General features: G+C 70.2%; 2 protein-coding genes across 6 annotated transcripts; both read left to right on the top strand.

Annotated features, from left to right (window-relative positions):
* The first annotated feature begins 224 nt into the window (after positions 1–224).
* TNKS1BP1 (tankyrase 1 binding protein 1) lies at positions 225–12,133 on the top strand. 5 transcript variants are annotated; one of them, XM_075501677.1, is made up of 13 exons: positions 225–248; positions 804–931; positions 1,689–1,832; positions 2,037–2,682; positions 3,463–3,535; positions 4,312–5,640; positions 6,201–8,407; positions 9,514–9,847; positions 10,102–10,234; positions 10,338–10,477; positions 10,673–10,839; positions 11,399–11,463; positions 11,772–12,133. In XM_075501677.1, exons 3-12 carry the CDS (start codon positions 1,736–1,738, stop codon positions 11,457–11,459), a joined length of 5,187 nt encoding a protein of 1,728 aa, XP_075357792.1. In that variant the 5' UTR covers positions 225–248; positions 804–931; positions 1,689–1,735; the 3' UTR covers positions 11,460–11,463; positions 11,772–12,133. The 5 variants fall into 5 exon arrangements, with proteins under 5 accessions (XP_075357792.1, XP_075357789.1, XP_075357793.1 ...); XM_075501674.1 differs by having other exon boundaries at positions 232–248; positions 804–978; XM_075501678.1 differs by having other exon boundaries at positions 233–248; positions 804–978; positions 9,517–9,847.
* A 1,495-nt stretch (positions 12,134–13,628) lies between these two features.
* On the top strand, positions 13,629–17,540 carry APLNR (apelin receptor). Its single transcript, XM_075501689.1, has one exon. The coding sequence runs from the start codon at positions 16,237–16,239 to the stop codon at positions 17,347–17,349; it is 1,113 nt and encodes a 370-aa protein (XP_075357804.1). The 5' UTR covers positions 13,629–16,236; the 3' UTR covers positions 17,350–17,540.
* The last annotated feature ends 5,057 nt before the right edge of the window (positions 17,541–22,597 follow it).

Here is a 22,597-nt window from a genome sequence, read left to right on the forward strand (position 1 = left end):
CTCTCTAGCGCCCTCTCTATGGTAAACCCAGCCACGGGAGTGGGGGGGTGGGGGTGGGACGCGGCGCCTCTCTAGCCCCTCCTCTCAGTGGTCCGCCCGGCCACGCGGCGCCGGGGCCGCTCTGGCCCGCCGCTCTCGCTGGTTGGCGGAGGAGTGGGGTGGAGGAGGGGGGAGAGGGGCGTGGTCAGCGGTGGGGGGGCGGGCGCGCGCTCATGAATATGCAGCGGCGGCGGCGGCGGCGGCAGCGGGTGAGCGGGGGTCGCTCCGCTGGGCCGGGCCTACGCGGAACCGGGATCCCCCCCCGGGCCCGTTGTGCCCGCCGGGGCCGAAGCCGCAGGGTCCCGCGGCTTCGGCCCCGGCGGGCACAACGGGCTCGGTACCTCCCCCTTTCCCCAAAATCGAGCGGGGGGCTCCGTTGCCACGGCGACGGGCCTAGGCCCGCTGGCTGCGGCCTATCCAGCTACTCGAGCGGGGGCTTCGTTGCCGGGGCAACGGGAGTAGGCCCCGCCGGAGGAGGACTTGCGGGGGGGGGGAACACGGGCCGGGCCGGGCCGGGCCGGACCCTCATCCCGGGGCGGGGAGCGGGGCCTCGTCACCGTCCCGGGGCTGCCAAGGGGTTGGGAACGGGGCCCGATGGCTTCCAGATGTGGGCTGGGGCGGCCGTGACGGCGGTTCCCCCGTGGACGGGGGGGGTCTGGGGGGGGTGGACCCCGGCGGGGCAGGAGGGAGCGAGGCGGGGAGAGGAGAGGAGGGGAGGGCAGGGCCGGGAGGAGGCACCGAGCGGGTTTTTCCTGTCCCCGCAGCCCCGGTGAGTCACGGGAGCGGCGGCAGCGTGAGACCCGTGGGGACGGCAGCCCACCCTCCCCGCCCGCCCGGCGCCCCCCCACCCGTGTCCCCGACCCACCCCGGACATGAGGCTGCTGTGGGGACGGTGAGCGGGGCGTCCCACGGCCCCTCCGCCGGGCCGCGGAGGCTGGGGTGCGTGTGGGGGTGCTCCGGCCCCGGGGGGCGGGGGGAGGGCCGGCACCTTCGGGGCCGCTGGGGGCTGGCACGGCCTGCGGGGCTTGGCGCGGGGCCGGGGCTTGGCACAGGCCGACGAGGGCTGGCAGGGCCTGCGGGCCTTGGCGAGGGGCTGGCACAGCAGAACTGGGGCTGGCGTGTGGGGGAGAGGGCTGATGTGGTCACCGGGGCAAACCGGCGTCCGGCCCGGTGTTTGGGAGGGGTTGGTGGGGGTGACGTGTGTGTTGGGGGGCTGGGACGGGCTGACGCAGGGCCGGGACAGGTAAACGAGGAACCGCACGGTGTTTGGGGGGTTCGCGGCGTGCGGGAGCCGGTCCAGGTGACCGAGGACGGGGTACGCTACCGATGCGTACGAGGGGGCGCAGGCAGAGGGGGGTTTGACGCGGCGTTTGGGGTTACCGCGCCGTGCCCGGTTGGTGCGGGCGAGCCGGGGCCGGTGTACAAAGGGTGGTACCGGCGAAGAGGGGGTTGGCGGCGCGATAGCGGCTTGGCATGCTGTCCGGGTGCCGGCACAGGTGGACACGAGGGTTTGGCGCAGGGCTGGGAGGTTGGTACCGTGGCGCAGCGTGGCCGGAGGGGGCGGCTGCCTGCCGCTGGGCCCACCGGCCTCAGAGCGCGGGTGAAGGGACGCTCCCCGGAACGCTTCTCCCTCCTTCCTCTCTCCCCAGGGGCTGACCCTGCACCGTGTCCACTGAGCTCCGGGCCCGGTTTCGCCATGGCCTCCCAGCCGCAGCCCCTGCGCCCCGCCTTGCCCTGCGCCTCTGCCACAGGCGCCGGGGGGGCTGGGCTGGCGGCCGGCAGCCCCGAGAAAGGTCTGTCCCCGTGGGGGCGGGAGAAGTCGGGGTTGGAGGGTTTGCCGGTCTGGTCTGCGCTGGGAGAGCCCCCCTGGGGATGCCAGGCGGGCGCCCGAGGGCTGTTCTCGGCCCATTGTGCCCTGCTGGCCTTCCCCAGGGAGCCCGGCGGGGCTGCGGTGCTCCTCCAACGCGGCGTTTCTCCTCTCCTCGTTTCTCTCGCAGGCAATGCTCGCCCCAAGCCGCCCGTCCGGCCCAAACCCCGGGTGCTGCCCAAGCCGGCCGTGCCCGCCAAGCCCTCCCTGCCACACCCGCCGCCGGGGCCGCGGCACCCTCGCCCGGAGCTGCCCTCTGCCGAGAAGATGAACCGCCTGGCAGGGCCCCAGCCCTACAGCGGGGGCAGCTCGGGGGGGCCCCTCAGGCGCCCCTCCTTCACCCTCAAGTCACCCGAGACCCCCAACGGGAAGGGGCTCCCGTCCCCTCCGGTCGCAGCCGCTGAGGACTCGGTTTCGGCCTCCGGGGAGGAGGTGCCCCCCGCCCCGCCGACCCCCCCTCGCAAAGGCCCGGCTCCCTTCAAGGTGACGCCGGTGCCGGTGGCGTCCAAACCGGAGCGATTTCCAGGCACCACCGTGGAGGAGATCCTGGCCAAAATGGACAGCCGGGAGGGCCCGGGGAGCCCGGACCGAGCCCGGCTCTCGCCCTTTTGCCCCGATCCCTCCTCTCGTTTCGGCTCTAAGACCTTCACCGCCTTCCGGAGACGCCCCAGCGGGGAGGCGGATGGAGCCCCCCCCGGCGAAGCCCGCCAGACACCCCAACCCGCGGTGGGCGAGCTGGGGCCGGGGGATGACGGATGCCCGATTGCCGAGACGAGGTGAGGGGCCGGGGGCCGACCCCGGGGGGGTGAGAGGCTGCGGGGATGGGAGTAACGGAGCTGAGGTCTGGTCGCCGGCACGAGGCCGGTGTTCCTCCTCAGCAGGCAGCGCCTTGAGCAGCCTCCGTGGGAAGGCCGGGGCGGCCGCCGCAGCGCCGGGCGGTTTGTCCAGACCGCAGGAACGGGCTGTCCCGGTTGAGGAGCTGCCGCGTGCCCGCAGCCCCCGAGGGCTGGGAAGCGAGCCAGCTGGCCGGCCCGCTGCCCGGACAGGGGCCGCCCCGAGGCTGGGAATAACGGGGAGGGGGTCTCTCCCCTGGGGAAATGCTCCCTTTTTCCCACCCTTGCTATTTTTTTTTCCTGCCGGGCCGTGCCAAGGCGGAGGGAGCCGGCAGATCTGCGGCACTCCTGGCTGCAGGATGTCCTGGGTGAGAGCCAGTGCTTGGCCACGCTCCCGAAAGCCGGGCACCTCCGGGAGAGCGAGACGGGGGCTATTTTAAACCTGAGTGTGAGAAAGTCCCTCTCCAGAGGGCTGAAAACGTTCCGGAAAGGGGATTGCGGCTGATTTGCCTCCCTCCCCTCTGCAGTCAAAACCTTGCTGATAGTTCAGTGCCGGTTTTGGGTACGGCTTGCAGCGATTGAAGGGTTCTTGCGGTTCGCCCGACCCCGTCCTGCGGCCAGAGCGGGTGGTTTGGGGCCGGGAGGCGCCTCGGCGGGCGGTGGGAGAGGAGGGCAGAGGCGCACGGGAGGAATTTACCCTCCTTCCCCGATTCTCTCCGTCAGCGGCTCCCCCCCAGCCGGCCTGAGCTGTGCCGGGGAACCCCGCGGACGCCGGAGGCCGTCTTCCCCCCCTGACGTGAGTTCTCGCCTCGCCCTCCCGCGCCGCGGCGGCTCCGCTCCTGGGCTCTCTCCTTCGGGGCTCTCCTGTCTCCTCCGGGGCTCCCTCTCTGCGGGGTGCGTCTCTCTCCTTTCTCCTTGGGGTGCCGGGTGCCCCCCGCGCTGGGTGCCCGGGCGCGGGGCCAGGTCATTTTGGAGGGGGTGGCGTGTGCCAGCGCCGCTGCCGAGGCGTGGGCAGGGCGCAGCCGTGAGTCACCAGCCGGGGTTCGGTGACCCGGCAGGTATGTGGCAGGGCAGGCCCTTTCGGGCTCCCCGCCAACCCCTCTCCCTGCCCGTGCTCGGGGCAGTGGCCGGGACACCAGGCCACGGTGACACCGGGGGTGGCAGCCCAGGCGGCGGCACCGGGTCACCCCCGTGAGGGGGACTAACCCCGGCGGCGCTGGGCAGGGTGATGCTGGCGGGGTGGGGGGTCCGGGCTGGGGGTGTTTTTACTTCCTCCTGCTTCAGTTCTTCCTCTCCATCTGTCTCCGCGCTGCTGGAGGGTGGGCGCTCGAGGGGGGCGGCGGGGGGCTCGGGGCAGGGAGCGGGGCCGGGGGCCACTGGGAGCCGCCCGGGCTGAGTCACGCAGGAAGCAGCCTGGGGCTGGCAGGAAGCACGGGCACCGCCTGCCTCGGGTTCGGGGAGGGGACCCTCGCCGGAGATCCAGGCTGGGAGAGGGGGGCTGTGATCTGGGGGCGGGTGACGCCTGGGAGGTTCCTCTCGAGTGACGTGACATCCCCCCGGCTCTTTCCACAGCTCTCCTCTCTCCAGCCGGGCGCCCTCGGACCCCCTGGCTCCCCAAGGCCCCCCACCTGCCCGGCCCCGGCCCCGGCCCCGGCCCCGGGCGCTCCTTTCCGGCCCGCCGAGCCCTCTGCCTCGGCCCCCGGCTCTCCTGATGCCCCCGCAGAGCTCCCGGCCCCCGGCTCCCCCACACTGGCCCCCGGCTCCCCCGAATCCCCTGCTCGGCCTCCAGCCGAGGTCTCGGCCGCCTCCATCCAGGCCCCGGGTGCTCCCTCCTCCGCAGCCGAACCCCGGCTCGGCATCTCCCGCTCCCCCGGCTCCCCCCACACTCCCGGGGAGGGATCCCCCGATACTGCCAGCCCCCCCGGCACTCCCGAGCTGCCCCTCAGAGTCACCTGCCCCCCCGGCTCTCCCGAGGCCGCCGCTGAGTACCTGGGCCCCCCCGGCCCACCCCCTGAGCCCCCTGCTAAAGCCTCTCGTCCCCCGGGCTCCCCGGAGGGACCCGATGACTCCCCAGTGTCCCCACAGTCCCCCGAGGGTCCTGACTTCAGCCCCCCTCCCCCTTCCAGGGACTCGGGGCTCCGGCGCTCTTCAGAGGGGGTGTTGCAGCCCCCGACGGCGGGGCAGGGCATGGGGGAGCTGGGGGGCTCGCTGGGCGCCCTGCCCCGTCCCGGGGACCCGCTGTCAGAGCCGTCCCTGGGCAGTGAGTCTGGCTGGAGCCTCTCCCAGTCCTTCGAGTGGACGTTCCCCTCGCGGGGGGCACGGCGGCTCGCGTCCCCCCCCCGGTCCCCCATCCAGGAGACGGCCGACTCGGGGCTGTCCGAAGAGGGCGAGTCGGATGATCCGGCCCCCTGCCCCCCGTGCTCCCGGGGGGACGGCGGATCTGAAGGGCCCGGCCCCGCGGTGGCCAGCAGCCGGGGAGCAGAGGGGGCTCCCTGTCCGGGGGGTCCCGTGGCCCAGCAAGAGGCCGAGGGCTCGGCGGAGGAGGAGGAGGAGGAGGAAGGGGAGGCAGAGCGGGATGCCACCGTGCCCCGCTCCCCTCTCTGCGTGACAGAGCCTGGCCGGGACCTGGCTGAGCCCGAGCCCCCCACCCAGCTCAGCCTCCTCATCGAGGCTGCCCCGCCGGCCCTGGCCCCGCCGGCTCCGGCCACCGCGGCCGACTCGGCCTGGGCGCCGGCGGGCGACCGCCCCGTGAGCCTGCAGGGCCCCGGCGGGCCGGGCCAGGCCGAAGGATCTTCGCGGGGTCCCGGTCCCCACGCCGACCCGGGCTGGCTGACGGAGCTGCTGGCGTCGCCCGGGGCCCACGCCGCGGGGTGCGGCTCTCCGGACGCGGAGGGGCCGGAGGTAAGGGGGCGCAGGGAGCCGGCGGCTCCGCGGCGGCGAGGGTTAGCACCGGGCCACGGCGTCGGTGTGGCGCTGGGCTCCTGTCCGGCAGGGCCGGGCCTCGCCGGGCGCACGTAGGGCGCTGGGACGGGTTGGGTGGAGGCCGAGCGGGAGCGTGCCGTGCCGGCAGGGAGAGCCAGGGTGCGGCCGCGGGGCCCGCTGGGGAGCCGTGGCTGGTGAGCCGGGGACCGCGGCCATCCTCTGGCGGCCGCTGGCCGACTTGGAGCCGCAGGACGAGCTGGGGAGGGCTCGGCAGGCGCTGGGCTGGGGAGGGCCCGGGGCAGGCACGGCGGCTGTGGGTTCCCCCGGGCAGCCGGCAGCTCCCAGCCCGGAACGGGGGGCCCCGCGGGGTGGGGGGGCAGGCGGCAGGATCTAGGCCCCTGCCCCGGGAAGGGCACCCTGCTTGTGCGGTGTGCCCCAGGCACCCGAGGGTATTTTCCCCCCGCTTTTCCTCTCAGACTCTCCTCTCTGCTGCGTGAGCCCTGTAACCCCCTCTCCCCCTTCTCCCCCTCTGCCCGCAGGACCTGCTCGGCTGGTCGCGGAAGGACCTGTGCAGTGAATTCGGCATTGGCAGACCTCCCCAGGCCGGCACCTTCGACTGGACCCGTGAGGCTGTGCCCAGGGAGAGAGACTGGCCCGGTGAGACAGAGCGGGACCAGGAATTCGGGACAAAATCAAGCTGGGACAGCACCCGCAGCGTCAGGGATGGGGACGGGCAGGACGGGCCCTTCGGCACCGCCACAAAGGACTGGGGCAGCGAGTACAAAGGGATGGAGCTGGGGGAAACGCGACTGGGCTGCAGCGACTGGTCCAAATCCCACGGCGTGGGGGAAGGCTGCCTGCAGGATCGAGACTTCGGTGCCGGCAAACCCAAGTGGGGCACAGGCTACGGCTTGGACAGCGTGGGCAGCCGGGAGGAGATCGGCTCCGGGAAGGCTGACTGGAGCAGCAGCTACGGCGTGGGATGCGGCCAGCAGCAGGACGAGGAGCCGAGCTCCAGGCAGCCCAGCTGGGCTAGCAGATACGGCTCCGGGGACCCAGAGAGCCAGGACGGGGAGATCACACCCGTGTGGGCCGGTGAATACGGCACCAGTGATGCGGAGATGAAGGACGGGGAGCTCACCCCGGAGTGGGCCGGTAAATACAGCAGCAGGGGCGCTGAGACCAAGGACAAGGATTTTACGCTGGGCTGGGCTGGCAGATCCAGCACTGGGGACACTGGGACCCCCGACAAGGAGTTCAGCCCCAGCCGGCCGGCCTGGGACAGCAACTACAGCACCAGGGACATGGAGAGCCAGGACCGGGAGTTCAGCCCCAGCAGACCGGCTTGGACTGGTGAGTACAGCGCCCGAGACATGGAGAGCCAGGACCGGGAGTTCAGCCCCAGCAGGCCGGCCTGGGAGAGCGAGTACCGCAGCGGGGACGTGGAGAGCCAGGACCGGGAGTTCAGCCGCAGCAGGCCGGCCTGGGAGAGCGAGTACCGCAGCGGGGACGTGGAGAGCCAGGACCAGGAGTTCAGCCCCAGCAGACCGGCCCGGGAGAGCGAGTACCGCAGCGGGGACATGGAGAGCCAGGACCGGGAGTTCAGCCCCAGCAGACCGGCCTGGGAGAGCGAGTACCGCAGCGGGGACATGGAGAGCCAGGACCGGGAGTTCAGCCCCAGCAGACCGGCCCGGGAGAGCGAGTACTGCAGCGGGGACGTGGAGAGCCAGGACCGGGAGTTCAGCCCCAGCAGGCCAGCCTGGGAGAGCGAGTACCGCAGCGGGGACATGGAGAGCCAGGACCGGGAGTTCAGCCCCAGCAGACCGGCCGAAGCCAGCGAGTACAGCACCAGGGGTGTGGAGACCCGGGACGGGGAGTTCAGCCCCAGCAGACCGGCCTGGGCCAGTGAGTACAGCAGCGGAGAGATGGAGACCCAGGACAGCGGGTTCAAGCCCAGCAGACCAGCCTGGGATGACGAATACGGCACCAGGGATGTGGAGACCCAGGACAGGGAGCTCAGCCCCAGCAGACCAACCTGGGCCAGCGAGTACAGCTCTGCGAACACCGAAAAGGAAGGAAGGGAGTTTAGTCCTGGCCGGCTGAGCTGGGCTGGGGAGCGCAGCATTGGCCAAACCGAGCTGGCCGATGCTTTTGGTGTCAGGAAAGACGACTTGCCTGGCTCCTGTGCCCCCGATCCCCCGGCGCAGGAGCCCGGCTGGGGCAGCAGCGACCGGCAGGAGCGCGGTACCGCCAACAGCAGGGACTGGGCTGAAGAGCTTGGAGGAGCCGAGCGCCACAACCAATTTGGCATCATTGGGACGGAGCGGGCGCCAGATCCCTCCGGCGCCGGAGCGTCATCAGATGGCTCCATGTCCTGGGGTGGTGGAATGAGGCCCGGGGGCCTGCAGGAGCCCCTGGGAGACTGGCACAGGGATCTCTCCTTTGGCGGCTCGCGTGCCACCAGCTGCGTGGGCACTGGTGATGCTGGCGGGGTTGGACTGGGCCAGACGGCCTGGGATCAGGGCCTGCCTGCCCCGGGCAGCTCTGCCCAGCCCCGGGAAGCTGGGGTGGAAGAGCCAGGCTGGAGCCAGGACCTCGACGCAGGCGGCTGGAGCGTGGAGCTGTGTGACGCCGAGGCCAAGCGCCGGGAGTGGGCCAGCGCGTTCGGCGCCCGCTGTGCGGCCCGGAGCCGGGACTTTGGTGCCAGGGAGCTGAGCCCGGGAGATGACGCCAGCTCGGCGGATGGGTAAGGAGGGCGCTGGCGGTGGCAGCGTGGCCCCGGGGAGGGATCCGTCCCCCTCGGGTGCCCGTGCCGTCCTGCGGCAGGGATTTCCAAAGCTGTGGGCCTCGTACTGGCGTCCTACCGTGCCTCACTTATAGCTGGGGGACCTGCTGCCTCCGGCCCTGGGCTGCCAGAGCTCCTCTTCCCCAGCCTCCGCGTTTCCCCGTGTAGCCTCTGACCCTGCAACTGGAGCAGGAACTTTTCGAGGGACTGGGTTTCGACTTGTCCCAGCAGGATCTGCCATCTTGAGCTGATCCAGGAGGGGATGATGCCTTTGGGGCTTCTTGTGCCGGTCTCCCTCTGACGTGGGGAGCTGTGCGCCAAGTTTGGGGGGTGCTGGTGTTCCCTCAGCCCCCTGAAAGAGCGGCAGAATTAGCCCCGTGCCCTTACTGCTTTGCCAGGATGTGGGAACTCTGATTTCAGCCAACTTATGGAGCTGGGAATTCCCAAAATGATAAATTCCCTCAAGCTGCCTGAAAACAAGGATTCCAGGAGGAGGGAAGCGAAAGCCCCGTGGGCCTCGGGAAGGCCCCAGCCTGGTCGGCTCGTGTGGGGCAGTGGGGAGCCCCCACCCCCTGCCCCGGGAGCTGTGCGGTTTCCTGCTGCCAGCGCCTTCCCGCACCCCGGGTGGCCCCGATCCTCCTCCTCCTCCTCCTGCCCCTTGGGGTCCCTTGGTCACCTGGTGTCCCCCTGGCCACCTCCTGGGGGCTGGTGACCCTACTGGGGGGTCTGACCCCTTTCTCTGCCCCAAGGGGGAGAGTTGGCCTGAGGCCCCTGTGAGTCTGGCAGCCTCCTTGTCCTCTCCAGACCCCAAGTTCTGCCCCAGCCTTTGGGAAGGGGCTTTGGGGGAACTTCCCAGAGGTGCCACCCCCTTGGTGTGACATCCTGGGAGAGGGGGCAGAGTCCTGGACACCCGGGTCCTGTCCTGACTTCACGGGAGCAGCGTTTGGCCCTCCCCGTGCCTCAGTTTCCCCTGGAGGCCGACGGAGGCGAGGTTCGGGGCAGGGGAAGGGCTTGCGTTAGCTGGAGCTGGAGGAACTCTGGGGTCTCTCTCCTCTTGTCTCCCCGAGCAGAAGCATCCATCTCTCGGACCCCAGCCCGCCGATGGGCGATGCTGCGGCTGACCCCCCAGCTGCGGAGTCCCCCCGGAGCGAGCCGCCCAGCCCCACCGAGGAGGAGAGGGACCTCCCCGAGCCGGCCGCTGCCCCGCGGAGCCCCAGGGCCTCCCCTCTGCTGCCGGAGGCTGCCGGCGGGACGCTGCCAGACTCGGAGAACGAAGAAGCCCCCTTGGACCACCCGGATGGGAAGAGACCACCAAGCTGGGAGGAGGAGCGGCTCCTCCCGGGCGCCCCTCAGCCCGAGGGACCCGCGGACCACGGCGGGCAGGAATTCACCTTCCTGGAGGTAAGCGGGGAGGGGGCAGCTTCCAGCCCCCGCCTCGTACGGCCCTGGGGGTGCCCGGCCGTCAGAGAGACGCTTGTCTGGGGGCCCTGTTCCTGTCCCCCTCTGGGGATGGGGGCTTTAGCCCCGAGGGGCAGGCTGTGGATTCAGGGCCCCCCTGTGCTGCCGTGGGGGGTCCGTGGGCACACTGGGTGGGTGGAGTGGGGGTCCTGGGGCTCGCCGGTGCTGGGCACTGAGCTGTCCCCGTGGCTCTGCAGGACACGGAGGTCCTGGACAGCAGCGTGTACCGCAGCAAGGCCAACCTGGGCCGCAAGCGCAGGCACCGGGCGCCGGCCCTCCGCCCCGGGGCCGCCTCGGAAGGGGACAGCTGGATCTTCCGGGACTCCACAGGTGAGAGCCCGTGGGTCGGTGACAACAGGAGAGGGACCGCGGGGCCGTGTGTCCTCAGCAGAGGCGTCTCACGGTGACGCTGTCCTCCGTGTCCCACCCGCAGAGCCCCGTCCAGCCCGCCCAGCAGTGTCCTCTGACGAGGAGGCAGCGGAAGAACCCAAGAGCCGGCGGGTGCGAGCGTCCCCATCGAGCAAGGGGGTCAAGGTGCCGCTCTTTCCCGGCCTCAACACGTCTGCCCTCAAGGTGGGGCCCGCCGGGACCCCCAGCGAGCGGGGTGACGGCTCCCGGCCAGGTGGAAGGGAGGGGAAACTGAGGCAGGTTGGGACTGGGGTTGGCCAAAGGCGGGCGGGGTGGGGCGGGACGGGGAGGAGGCGGTGGGAGGATTTGGGAGGGGGCAGAGCAGCGTGTGCCAGCCCGACTTCACTCCTCTGCGCCCAGGCCAAGCTGAGGGGCCGAAACCGCTCGGCCGAGGAGGGGGCACCGCCGGGGGACAGCAAGGCGACCCCCGCCAAGGACCCCCACGTGCAGCGCTCCAAGTCCTGCAAGATCCCCAGCTTGAGTGGGAAGCCCCTGGCGCTGCCCCCCAAGCCAGAGAAGTCCTCAGGGTGAGTGCCGGGGCGCGGGACCCTGGCGGCAGTCGCGGCCGTGCCGCGGGCCGGGCGTGGGGAGCGACGGGGGTGGGTAGGGGGGCTCGGGGGGCGTGCGTGCAGCTTTGGGGACGGGTGAGCCGGGTGCTGTGGATGCGGGGAGGACGCTGAAGGGTGGGGAGGTGCGGGGGGGGGGCTGTTACCCAGTCCGGTGCCCCATCGAGGGCTTGAGGCAGTACTGAGGGTGGGTTTTTCCAGAGGCGTGAGGATTTTGGGGGCGCTTTAGAGGTGCAAAGGGATATCGAGGGGTGCTGGGGCTCTCCGGGCCGGCGCCTCTGGCGTTTGCTGGGCCCCGCTTTCCCAGGGCCCGATGCCTGCAGAGCCGGGCTGCTCCACCCTGAACAGCGCTGGGGACGCAGCCCTTACAGCCCCGGCCACCGCGGCCGCTCCCTGCCCGCCCGAATCCCCCGGCAGCAGGGACCGGCCGGGGCCCCCTCGCCGCTCTGTCCCCAGGGCTCGGTCTGGGGCCCGGGGCCGTCTCAGGGGCCCGTGCCCACGCGGTGCCGTCACCCGCCAGGTCCGACGCCTCCCCCCCGCACTGGCTGCAAGCGCTGAAGCTGAAAAAGAAGAAACCGTGAGCGGGTGAGTGGGGGAGCCGGGGGGACGCGGGGGACCTCGGGGCAGGGCGCAGCCGGGGCCTCCCCCTCCCCACGTTCCCGGTGCCGGGGCTGTCTGTGGGTGCCGGGGGCTGGAGGGGGAGGTGCAGGCGGGGGTGGCCGGGGCGCAGGCCGGGGGCACAGCGTGTCCCCACGTCCCTGCGCTCCCTGCTGCCAGGAGCGGCGGCACCCCCCTGCCTGGTCCGGCCGAGGGACCCCCCGGGGCTGGGTCACCCCCCGGGCTGGGGCTCCCCGCGGGGTCCTCACCCCCTCTCCCCGCTGCGTCTCTTCCAGGCTCGCTCTCCTGCCAGCGCGTCCCCGGAGGCTGATGGCCGCTGTCCCCAGGATCAGGCCCGTCCCCTCCCCGTGGCGGGACACACACACACACACACACACACACACACATCTATGCACTTTGTACGACGCTCGCAGGGTCCCTGTCCCCCTCCCCGCCCCTTCCTGCCCCTCCTCGGCCCGCGGGCCTCCCCCAGCGCTCCCCTTCCCCTCGGTCCCCGTGTCCCCGGGGCTGGGGGCGAGCAGCGCGCCCCCCCCTTCCCCTCGCCCCTGCTCTCGTATCGCCCTCCAGACAAAGAGCAACAGGTCAGGATCTTGGTGCCACTCGCACAGGACAATAAAACTTCGTTGGTTGGTTCGGGGGGGCCTGGCTCTTCTCTCCGCCCCCCGGCCCCAGCCCTCCGGCCCCCCGCGTGTCCCCGGGACGGGGCGTCCCCGTGGGGCCCGTGGCCGTGGGGCAGCGGGGGACGCTGGCGCGGGGACTGCCAGCAGGAGGAGCTCTCCGCCCGCAGCTCTCCGCCCGCAGCCGCGGCACAGGGCGCCCGTGGGTGCTGCCGGGCGGGGGGGCCAGGAACCCCCCCCACGAGCGCACCCCGACACCCCGTGGGTGCCTGCACGGGGGCAGCGTGCGCGGCCGGGGGCGCGCTTCCGCGCGCAGCGATTGCGGCCCCCCCTGCGCCGGCCCGCGCGGGCGTCCCCCCACCCCACTGGTGATGCGCCCACGCTCGTCCCCGCGGCGCTGCGCCCCCTGCGCCCCCGCGGGCCCCCTCTGCGGAAGCGGCCCCTTGCGCGCTCGCCTCGCGCCTGCCGCCTCCCGCGCCGGCGGCCGAGCGCGTGCGCGCGCCTCTGCCCACGCGCGTCGCCGGGGCCGAGCGGCGCCGCGCTGCCCGTTCCCTGCGCCCCGCTTGCCGGGGTGGCGGGGGCCGGGTGCCGGGTGCCGGGGCCTCCCCGAGGGAGAGCGGGGACAGGCGCCACCCCGGCCCCCAACCTTCCGGCAGGCTGAGCGGCCCGGCCTCCCTCCCGCCGAGGCGAAGCCTGCGGAGGCAGGAGAGCCGCGGCCCCCGTGACGGCGGTGGCTGCGGTGTGCCCGCGGGGCTGGGCCGGGGCCGCGGGGGGGGGGACGCCCCGTCCCCGCGGCTGGGCCGGGGCTGGAGCCTCCGAAGCAGAAGCGCTGCCGGCGGGGCCGCGCGCGTCCCTCCCGCCTCGGCCGTGGCCGGGCCGGCCAGCCGAGCTGCCCCCGCGGCCGCGCCTGGGGCACGTGCCCCCGCGAGACCTGGCCGTGCCCCCCGGCCGGGGACCCCGAGGCTGCTTTTTCCTGGCAGAGCCTAACGGGAAGAGGGGGATCCAGAGGCAGAGGGGGACCCGGGCAGTTGTTGCTTCCCTGGTAGGATGTGAGTAATTGCAGCCGCCCTCGGAGGAAGCCGCCAAATCCCACCTCGCGGCACAGCCAAACGCTGCCCTTCCTGGCGAGGGGTGCCCGGCAGCGCCGGGAGCTCGGCCCCGAGTCCCGACCCCCTGCGGGGCTCCCGCTGCCCGGGAACCTGCCCGGGGACCAGGGGACACCGCGGGGACGGTCACCGCTCTCGGGAGACGGCCGTCCTGCCCCGTCCCCGGTGGGGCGGCCCCCCGCCGCGTGCCAGGGCGGTGGGTTTTGTGCCGAGCCTGCCGCGTGTCGCGCGGATCCAAGCCGAGGAACCCGGCGGACGCTCGGCGGGCTCGGCGTTTCCCCGGCGAAGCTTCGCGCCGTGAGCTGGTCCCCCGAGCCCTCGGCTTCATCCTGGAGCTGCAGCGAAACCTCGGGCTCTTCCCTGCGAGCGCGTCCCACGGGTGCCGCTCCCTCCGGGCCGGGAGGGACGGACGTGGGCTTGGCTCGGCACCGCCGGCCAGCCGGAGCCGCTGGCTGCTGGGCCCTGGGGTTTCTTCCCGGGGACTGGGAGTGCAGGTGCCCGGAGGCTCCTGCTGCTGCCCGGGCTGGGGCTGCGGGTGCCCGGGGGCGGCCCGCGGCCCCGCGGGGGAACACGGCTCCTCGCAGAGCCCAAGCCCCCCGTCGCCCCCTCCCCACGCCCCGGCTACGCTCCCGCTGCCTAATGGCGTTACAGAGAACGGCGTGCGCTATCGGCCCCGCCACCCCCACCGGTGATAACACCCTGCTGCCGCTCCCCACGGCTTCGGGGCCCTTCGCCCGGCCCCGGCCACCGACCCACCGCCTGTGGCTACGGCAAACCCAACGCGGGGGGTCTCCAGCCGGCCGGCACGCTCCTTCCCACCGGAGGAGGCTGCACGCGGGCCAGCCCCGTGCCAGGGACCACGCTGGGACCCCGGGGTGGCACCGAGGGCCGTGCACGAGTGGAGCCGTCCCCGCTGCCGGGGCGGCAGGGGGTGACCGGGGACCCTCCAGCCCCCCAGCGGCGCCGGTGGCTTTTTGGCAAGGCATTGCCTTGGCGGGGCTGGAAAGGGTTACCTGTTCTCCTGCGCTACCCACAGAAGACAAGAATAGCTGAGATCGTTATTAATAGTGATCTTCGTTACCCGGGCTGGAACATCTCCCTTTGTAGCAGTTGCTGGCGATACCAAGGGTCTAATTAGCATTTCTTTTATTTCCCTATTTTACTTCATTTATTAGCTAATAGGCTTAAGTAACGTCTTCATCCCTCGGTTTGTGTGGGGGTCCGTCCCTTCTTCAAACAAACTTCGGGTTTTAACTTAAATCAGCAGCCATCGCATTTATGCGTCGATTTTTAGCAGCTTTTTATTTTAATTTTTCAAAGTCCTGCTGGCCTCAGCACCTTACCCCGCGGGGTTAACGTGTGCCTTGCCAAGCGGGCTGTCCCGGTCATCAGAGTATTTTATTAGTCCTTATCTCCAGCCCGATTAAGCCCTGGTTTGTTCTCCCAGGCTGAGGGCTTTGGGCCCCCCGTGGGTGGCTGCTTTGGCGGCCACCGTGCCCACCCCTCCGGGGCTCCCGACCCGCACCCCCATTTCCCAGCCCCTCTCCCTCCCGTACCGCTCGGTTTTTTTCTAATTCCGGAGACCCCTTCGAGCTGCCCCCCTGTTTCAGCCACCGATTTACCCCCCCCCCCCTTCTTTACACCACTTTGCCGGCAGAAGAGACCCCCTGTGCCGGCTGGGGGTCGCTGGGGGGTTTTGCCCTCGCAGCGGCTGAGCCCCCCAGCCTCCATCCCCGCGGCTCCTCCACCGCGCCGGCGCTTGGGTTTTAACCTTGCCGTTTTGGCAGCCCGTTCCTCTCATGATTTACCTATTCCGACAGCGAAAGGCACCTCCGCTCCTCCGGCTCCTTGGCCCGGCCCGAGCCCCCCCGCGCTTTTCCCGGCCTCCCGGGGCACTCGCGGCTTTTCGGACTTTACTTTTTGCAAAGTCCCACTCGGCTTCTCCAGTGCTTTTCCCCACAGCCGGAACTGCGAGAGTTCAGCCCCGGCGGGACAGCCCCGTGCCACGGCTTGGCCGTGCCCCGCCGCGGCGGGGAGCTTCCCTCCTCCTCCTGCTCCCTCCAAATATTTTATTTTTGGGTGGGGGTGATTTTTCTTCTTTCTTGGCTCAGCTGAAGGCGTTGCTGCTTTCGGCTCCTTTACTGGACAGCGAAGCCTGCGCAGCACCGGGACACGGCGAGGGCTCCCGGTCGCCATCCGGTCCTGGAGCAGACAATGCCTTCAAACGGTCTTTTTGCAGGTGGGGGGCAATCCCGCAGCTCCCCCTCCCCGGATTTTTGGTAAACGCGTGAAGGCCTCCCCAGCACGTCGCACTCAAGCGGGGCCCCGGCAATTTGGGACCCTCCCCGTGCCACGACTGCTTGCAAAATGCAAAGCCCTGGAAGCAAAATGTTAAAATCCCAAGTGCAAAACGCCAAATGCAAACCGCCAGATGCAACACCCCAAATGCCAAACGCCAAATGCAAAGTCCCCCAAGTGCCGCACCCTGCCGCAAAACGCCCGGTGCGACACTCCCCACGCAAAACGCAAAACCCGAAGTGCAACACCCCGATGCAAAATGCCGATCGCGGCACCCCAAAGGTGAAGTCCCAAATGCAAATTCGGACTTGCAGGGCGGCGGGCCCCTGCCCGGCCCTCGAGCCCCCCTGCCCTGCCGGGGCGGCTGCCCCGAGCCGCGGCACCGAACCTGGGTGCCGGCGGGGTGACCGAACTCCCCCAGAGGCAGCTGCCCTGCGGCGGGGGGTTATCTCAGGGGTTGACGCTTTGACACTTGGGTGAGAGCTTGGTAAACCCCCCAGGAAGGAGCCAGATGGAGGGTGGAGGGGGAGCTGTGAAATTTCCCACGGGGGCTCCCCCCATCCCTCCATCCATCCTGTCCGTCCCATCAAGGAGGAGGGCGGAGGAGGAGGAGGAAGGGGAGGTAACGCGGTGGGATTCGTTGGGCTGGGCTCAGAGGGCCGGAGGAGCTCGGTGAGCCCGGGATGAGCTGAGCTGAGCTGAGCCCAGCGGCCGGCGGCATGGAGGAGGCGATGGACGCCTACGCCTACGGGGACAACGAGACGGAGTGCGAGTACGCCGAGTGGGGCCCCTCGCTGTCCCTGCTGCCCACCATCTACCTGCTGGTCTTCCTGCTGGGCACGGCGGGCAACGGGCTGGTCCTCTGGACCGTCTTCAAGGGCGGCCGGGACCGCCGGCGCTCGGCCGACACCTTCATCGCCAACCTGGCCGCCGCCGACCTCACCTTCGTGGCCACCCTGCCGCTGTGGGCCGCCTACACCTGGCTGGGCTACCACTGGCCCTTCGGCACGGCTGCCTGCAAGGTCAGCAGCTACCTGGTCTTCGTCAACATGTACGCCAGCGTCTTCTGCCTGACGGGGCTGAGCTTCGACCGCTACCTGGCCATCGTCCGGCCCCTGGCCACCGCCAAGCTGCGCTCGCGGGTCAGCGGGCTGGTGGCCACGGTGGCCCTGTGGGCGCTGGCGGCTCTGCTGGCCCTGCCAGCCCTGGTGCTGCGGCGGGCGGCCGCCCTGGGGGGGGACACCAAGATCACCTGCTACATGGACTACGGGGGCCTGGCCGCCCCGGGGACGGAGGGCGCCTGGGAGGTGGGGCTGGGGCTCTCCTCCACCGCCCTGGGCTTCGTGGCCCCCTTCGCCGTCATGCTGACCTGCTACTTCTTCATCGCCCGCACTGTGGCCAGCCACTTCCGCCGGGAGCGGGCCGAGGGGCCCCGCAAGCGCAAGCGCCTCCTCACCATCATCACGGTGCTGGTGGCCGCCTTCGGGGGCTGCTGGCTGCCCTTCCACCTGGTGAAGACCCTCTACGTCCTGATGGACCTGGAGGTGCTGCCGTGGTCCTGCGGCCTCCACGCCTTCCTCAACAACCTCCACCCCTACTGCACCGGCATCGCCTACGTCAACAGCTGCCTCAACCCCTTCCTCTACGCCTTCTTCGACCCCCGCTTCCGCCGTGCCTGCGCCGCCCTCCTCTGCTGCCGGACCCCCGGCCCCGGGACCGAGCGCTCGGCCAGCTACTCTTCGGGGCACAGCCACCCCCCCGGCGGCAAGGGGGGGCCGGTCCCGGGGGGCAAGCTGGACCCCGCCACCCAGGAGACGCTCTTCCGTGCCTGACCCCCCCGACCCCCCCCGGCGCCCCCCGAGCTGGTCTCCTTGGGGGGACCCCGCCACCTCCTCCTCGCCCCAGAGCCTGGCTTGCTTTGGGGACCCCCCCGCTGGAAAGCCCTGCTCGTGGGAAGGGGAAACTGAGGCAGGGGCCGGGCAGACCCTGGGAGGAGCCCCTGGGGGGCTCGGGCAGGGGCGGCTCCCCCGGCACCCGCAGGGCTTCGGATTTTTGTGGCAAATAAATGAATTTTGGTTAAAAAAGGAGCAGGGTGTGCGCAATTCCCTCTGGGGGATGGGGAGGGAGCGGCGGCGGGGGGGATGCGGAGCGGGGCGGCACGGAGGGCTGGGGTGGTATGGCTGGGTTTTGGGGTGTACGTGAGTGGGGGTGTTGCACGCGCGTGCGCGCACTACGGGGTGTCCCTGCACCCCCGGCTGCCTGCGTCCCCTCCTGGGTACCCCCCGGGCCCCCGCTGGGGGCTCAAGCCCAGGGCAAACGCTTGCCGGTCTCTTCCCCAGCACACGCTGTGGGGAATGCGAAAATTCCCATCCCGACACATCCGAGCATCGCAGCGTCCCGGGATGCGGGCGTTTTAACGCCAAAAAAAAGCCCCCCCCAGCGTCCCGCCGTGGGGTGGGTGCCCGCTGCCCCAGCCCCCCCGCGGCTCTGATTGCATCAGGCCATCGCCCTGTCCCACCAAATCCCATTTTCGGGCTTTTCTGCTCCTTATCTGAGGCCAGAACAAGCCCGGGGTGACTCACCCCCGCAGCGTGAAAATGGGCCGCTGATGCCATTAAATACCCAGAACCGAGGGACGGGGACGAGGGACGGTCTGGGGTGGGACGGGCGTTTTTTGGGTGCCGGGCAGGGCAGGACAGCGGCCGGCGCTAACGCAGGACTTTGATGAGCCACCGAGTGGCTCCTCTCCCATTTCCCTCCCCGGCCCCCGCCACTTCCTGAGGCTTCGCTCTAAATAAATCTTGCCCCTATTTGTTATTTACATCCTTCATTTACTCATGATGAACTATCCTGTCTCCCCCGCCTTTGTTCCCGCTTGGAAAGGATGCGGGATCATTACTGGGTTCCTCGGGAAGCTTCCCGTCGGGGGGGCTGTCACCCTTCCCACTTGCCGCCACCTAATTTTGGGAGGCAGCCGGGCCAGCGTCCCCCCTCGGGGCCGGGCCTTTGTCTCAGCGAAGGCGGTGGAGGAGGCGGCGGTGGGGGCTGTGGCTGGGACGGCGGGCCCGGCCGGAGGGCTGGGGGCCTACGGGGGCTCGTCTCACCCCGCTGGGGATTTCTGGGGGGTTTCCCCAAGCCTCCGCTTTGGTCTGGGGCCGGGGGGCTCGGGGGGCTCGGGGGGCTCGGGGGGCTCGGGTGGGGATGCTGCGCCCGGGGCCGCGGCCCCAAGGGACGTCGGGGGCAGAAGCGCGTTTACGTTCAAGGTGCCGTCCGGGCTCGCCCGCCCTGGCGAGAGCCCTTGACAGCGCTCGTCTGCCTGTCCAGCCGTCGGTCCATCTGTCCAGGCATCGCCCGGTCCCTGCCTCCCCCTATCCCTGCCTCCCTCCTTCCCTCCATCCCTCCCTCTATCCATCTGCCCATCCTTCCCTCCCTCCATGACTCCAGCCTCCTTCTCTCCCTCCCTTTCTCCCTCCCTCCATCCCACCTCTCCCCTCCCTCCCTCTCGCCCTCCATCCTCCCCTCCCTCCCCCCCCATCCCCTCCCCTCCCCATCCCTTTCCCCCTCCATCCCGCCACCAACCCCAAATGACCCAGCACTACGGGGCGACGGGGGCCCCGCTTTCGGCGGGGAGCTGGTGAGGGCGGTTTCCTCCCGGCACGGAAATGGCTGCAGGGCGCCCTGCCAGCGGAGACCGGAGCCGCCGACTTTCGATCTGCCTCTTGGAGATTTCCCTTTCCCTTCCAGGAGGGAAATGTTTAGCTGAGGAGTCTCGGGGGGGAATGCAGGGACACTTCGGAAAAAAACCAAGGCCGGAGCCGGGGGGGAAGGGGCAGCGGGGCCCCGACCACCCGTCGGAAGGAGATAAGGAAGGTGTTGCCTTCCTGCGGCACATGGCGGAGGAAAGATGAGGAGGGAAGATAGGGGGGACAGCCGAGACCTCGGGGCGGGGGATGGGGAGCGGGACCCTGCCGGAACCCGGAGCATCCTTGGAAAAGCCCGGGAAGGCTGGGGAGCCTTTGGGGACCCCCAAAAGCGACGCTTCGGCTTGCTGCAGCCCGCTGCGGGTTCAAGCTTGCCGGGGTCTGCGGGGCACGGCCGGGCGTCCCCAAACCGCGCGCCACGGGGACGCGGCGCTGGCAAACGGGAGGTCATTTCGCACGGGCACCTTCGGCTGGGGCCGGCGCGCGTGGGCCGCGGCGGGGAGATACGGGGCCGTGGCTGAAGCGGCGCGGGCAGACGGGCCGGGGCCGGGGCCGGGGCCGGCTGCCCCACGCCCCAGGGAGCCTGCCAGCCCCGAGCCGCTTTTTCAAGCCACCAAACGGCCAAGCAGGGGGGTCGACCCCCCCGCATCCTGCCCGGCGGGTGCCGAAATAACCTGGCGGTGTGCGGAGCCGGGCGATGTCCCCGGGCGTCCCCTTTGAAGTGACCCCTTGTTTACAGCCCGGCTCCGGGCTGCCTTCACACCTCCCACCCCAAAGCAAGCGGAGGGGACCCCGCGTCCCCGCGCCGTGCTGGGAGGGGGGTCCAGCCCCGGCTTGTGCCGGGAAAACGGGGGCTTGCCGAAGCCGCGCGCCCTCGCCGCGCAGAGCTGCCGACAGACCTCGCGGCTCAGAAACAACCGAGGAAACGAGCGTGGGGCGAGAGCCGTCGGCTTGCGGAGAAGGCGATGGAGGGGGGTCCCTGCGGGCCGTCCCTGCCCCGGTGCGTGTGTCCCCGCGGTGCCGAGCCCCGGGCGACCCACCCGAAATTTGGCCCCCGGCACCCCTTGGGGGGCCGGCCCTCCCCGTGTTGGGAGACGAAAAAGCTGCGGGTGGTTGTGGCAAGCGCGGGGGCTTGGGGAGGCAGAGCCTGGGCTGTAAACGGGGAGGGGGCTAAAAGGGAGAAAACAGTGAAATGGAAGGAGAGAGTTTCGGGGTTCGGCTCCCCTGTGCTTGCAGCGCTCAAGCGCCTGCAGCCGGCCCGGGGCGAAAGGCTGGGGAAGAGCTGCAGGGTGGGACCCCGGGGCCGGTGGGACCCCGGGGCCGGTGGCCCCCGCGCCCGCGTGTGACCTCCTGGCTGGGGGAGGGGACGGAGGGAGCAGAAGGACGGAGGAGAAGGGGTGGAAAAGATGGGTGGGGGAAAATTTGGGTGGGTGGGGGAGGCTTGGGAAGGGAGGCGGGGATGGAGTATGTGGAAGGACGGACGGACGGATGGATAGGAGTTGGGAGGGAGGGAAAGATGGGTGCATGTACAGAGGGACGGCGGGATGGCGGATGTCTGGAAGGACGGACAGACAGAGGAGGGCTGGAGGGCTGGGTGGGTGGCTGGAGGGCTGGGCGGCAGGACGCCCAGACGGACGGACAGTTGGAGGGACGGGTGGGTGGACATCGGGACGGTGGGGCGGCATTTGCGGGGCCCGGCTGGCTGCAGCAGTACGGGGGGACGCACAGGGCGGTGCCCGGGGCACCCCGCAGCCGCGGCGGCGGGTGCTGCCAGCGCCCGGCGAGCAGGACGGCGCCCGGCAGGCTCGCCCGCTGAGGCGGCCGCGGGCCGGCAAGCCCGCTGCCACCCCCGGCCCGCTCCCCCGGGCCGCCCGCGCCGGCCGGACGCGGCACGGCCGCCGCCCGACCTCTCGGCTCCGGCGAGCTGCGATAGCCCCCGCGTGCCCCCTGCCCGCAGGGCCCCGGCCGGGAGGGGGGTCCCGGGGGGCGAGGTGACGCGGAGGTGAGCCGGCTGCCGCAGCTGGGCCCCGCCGGGGCGGGAGATGCCGCCGGAGGAATAACAGGAAGCGCGGGAGGGGAAAAACACGGCCGATGCCTTCTGCAGGTTGCGGGCCACCGCCTTCCCGGCCCCGCGGCCCCGCACGCGCGAGGCCCCGCCGCACGCGCGCGTCCCCGGCCCCGAGCCGGGCTGCGCTGATGCTCTTTATTGTTGAGGTTCGGCTCTGAAAAAGTGCTCGCCGTTTTACAAAAGTCCGCGGTTATAAAATGTGCTCCGTACAAAGACCGGGGGATTCGGCTTTTCCCACCCGCCCGCGCTGGGTGGGGTGTGGGGAGGGGGACAGGGGAGGAGGGAAGGAGGGGAGAGGAGAGGAGAGGAGAGGAGAGGAGAGGAGAGGAGAGGAGAGGAGAGGAGAGGAGAGGAGAGGAGAGGAGAGGAGAGGAGAGGAGAGGAGAGGAGAGGAGAGGAGAGGAGAGGAGAGGGAGAAGAGAAAGGAAAGGAAAGGAAAGGAAAGGAAAGGAAAGGAAAGGAAAGGAAAGGAAAGGAAAGGAAAGGAAAGGAAAGGAAAGGAAAGGAAAGGAAAGGAAAGGAAAGGAAAGGAAAGGAAAGGAAAGGAAAGGAAAGGAAAGGAAAGGAAAGGAAAGGAAAGGAAAGGAAAGGAAAGGAAAAGAAGAGAAAAGAGAAGAGAAGAGAAGAGAAGAGAAGAGAAGAGAAGAGAAGAGAAGAGAAGAGAGGAAAAGAAAAGAAAAGAAAAGAAAAGAAAAGAAAAGAAAAGAAAAGAAAAGAAAAGAAAAGAAAAGAAAAGAAAAGAAAAGAAAAGAAAGAAAAGAAAAGAAAAGAAAAGAAAAGAAAAGAAAAGAAAGAAAAGAAAAAAAGGAAAAACGGTCAATAAGATGGAAAGAAGGAAAGGAAAGGGATAAAGAGATAATAAAAAGACAAAGAAACAAAAGAGAAAGAAAAAAGAAAAAAGGAAAAAAGAAAAAAGGAAAAAGGATGAGGGTGTGGGTGAGGATGAGAGTGTGGGTGAGGGTGAGGATGAGGATGAGGGTGATGGTGAGGGTGATGGTGAGGGTGAGGATGAAGGTGAGGGTGAGGATGAGGGTGGCGATGAGGGTGCGGGTGATGATGAGGGTGCGGGTGAGGCCGAGGCAAGGGCAGGGGGAGGCCCGGCAGAGGGCAGGGCGCTGCCCCGCTCCCGGCTGGCTGCCGGACGGGAGGAGGCCGTGCTGCGGGGACGCCCCTGGCGGGCCCGGCACCCCGCGGCCCGGCACCGGGCACCCAAAGGCGCGGCCCTGCCCTCCCCGCGGCCGGCCGGAGCGAGGCGCGAGGGCCAGGCCGTTTTCGCTTCGGAAAGAGAGAAAACGGGGCCGGCTGGAGGGC

Source organism: Mycteria americana, chromosome 5 (assembly GCF_035582795.1).
Source record: "Mycteria americana isolate JAX WOST 10 ecotype Jacksonville Zoo and Gardens chromosome 5, USCA_MyAme_1.0, whole genome shotgun sequence".
NCBI classification, from domain to species: domain Eukaryota; kingdom Metazoa; phylum Chordata; class Aves; order Ciconiiformes; family Ciconiidae; genus Mycteria; species Mycteria americana.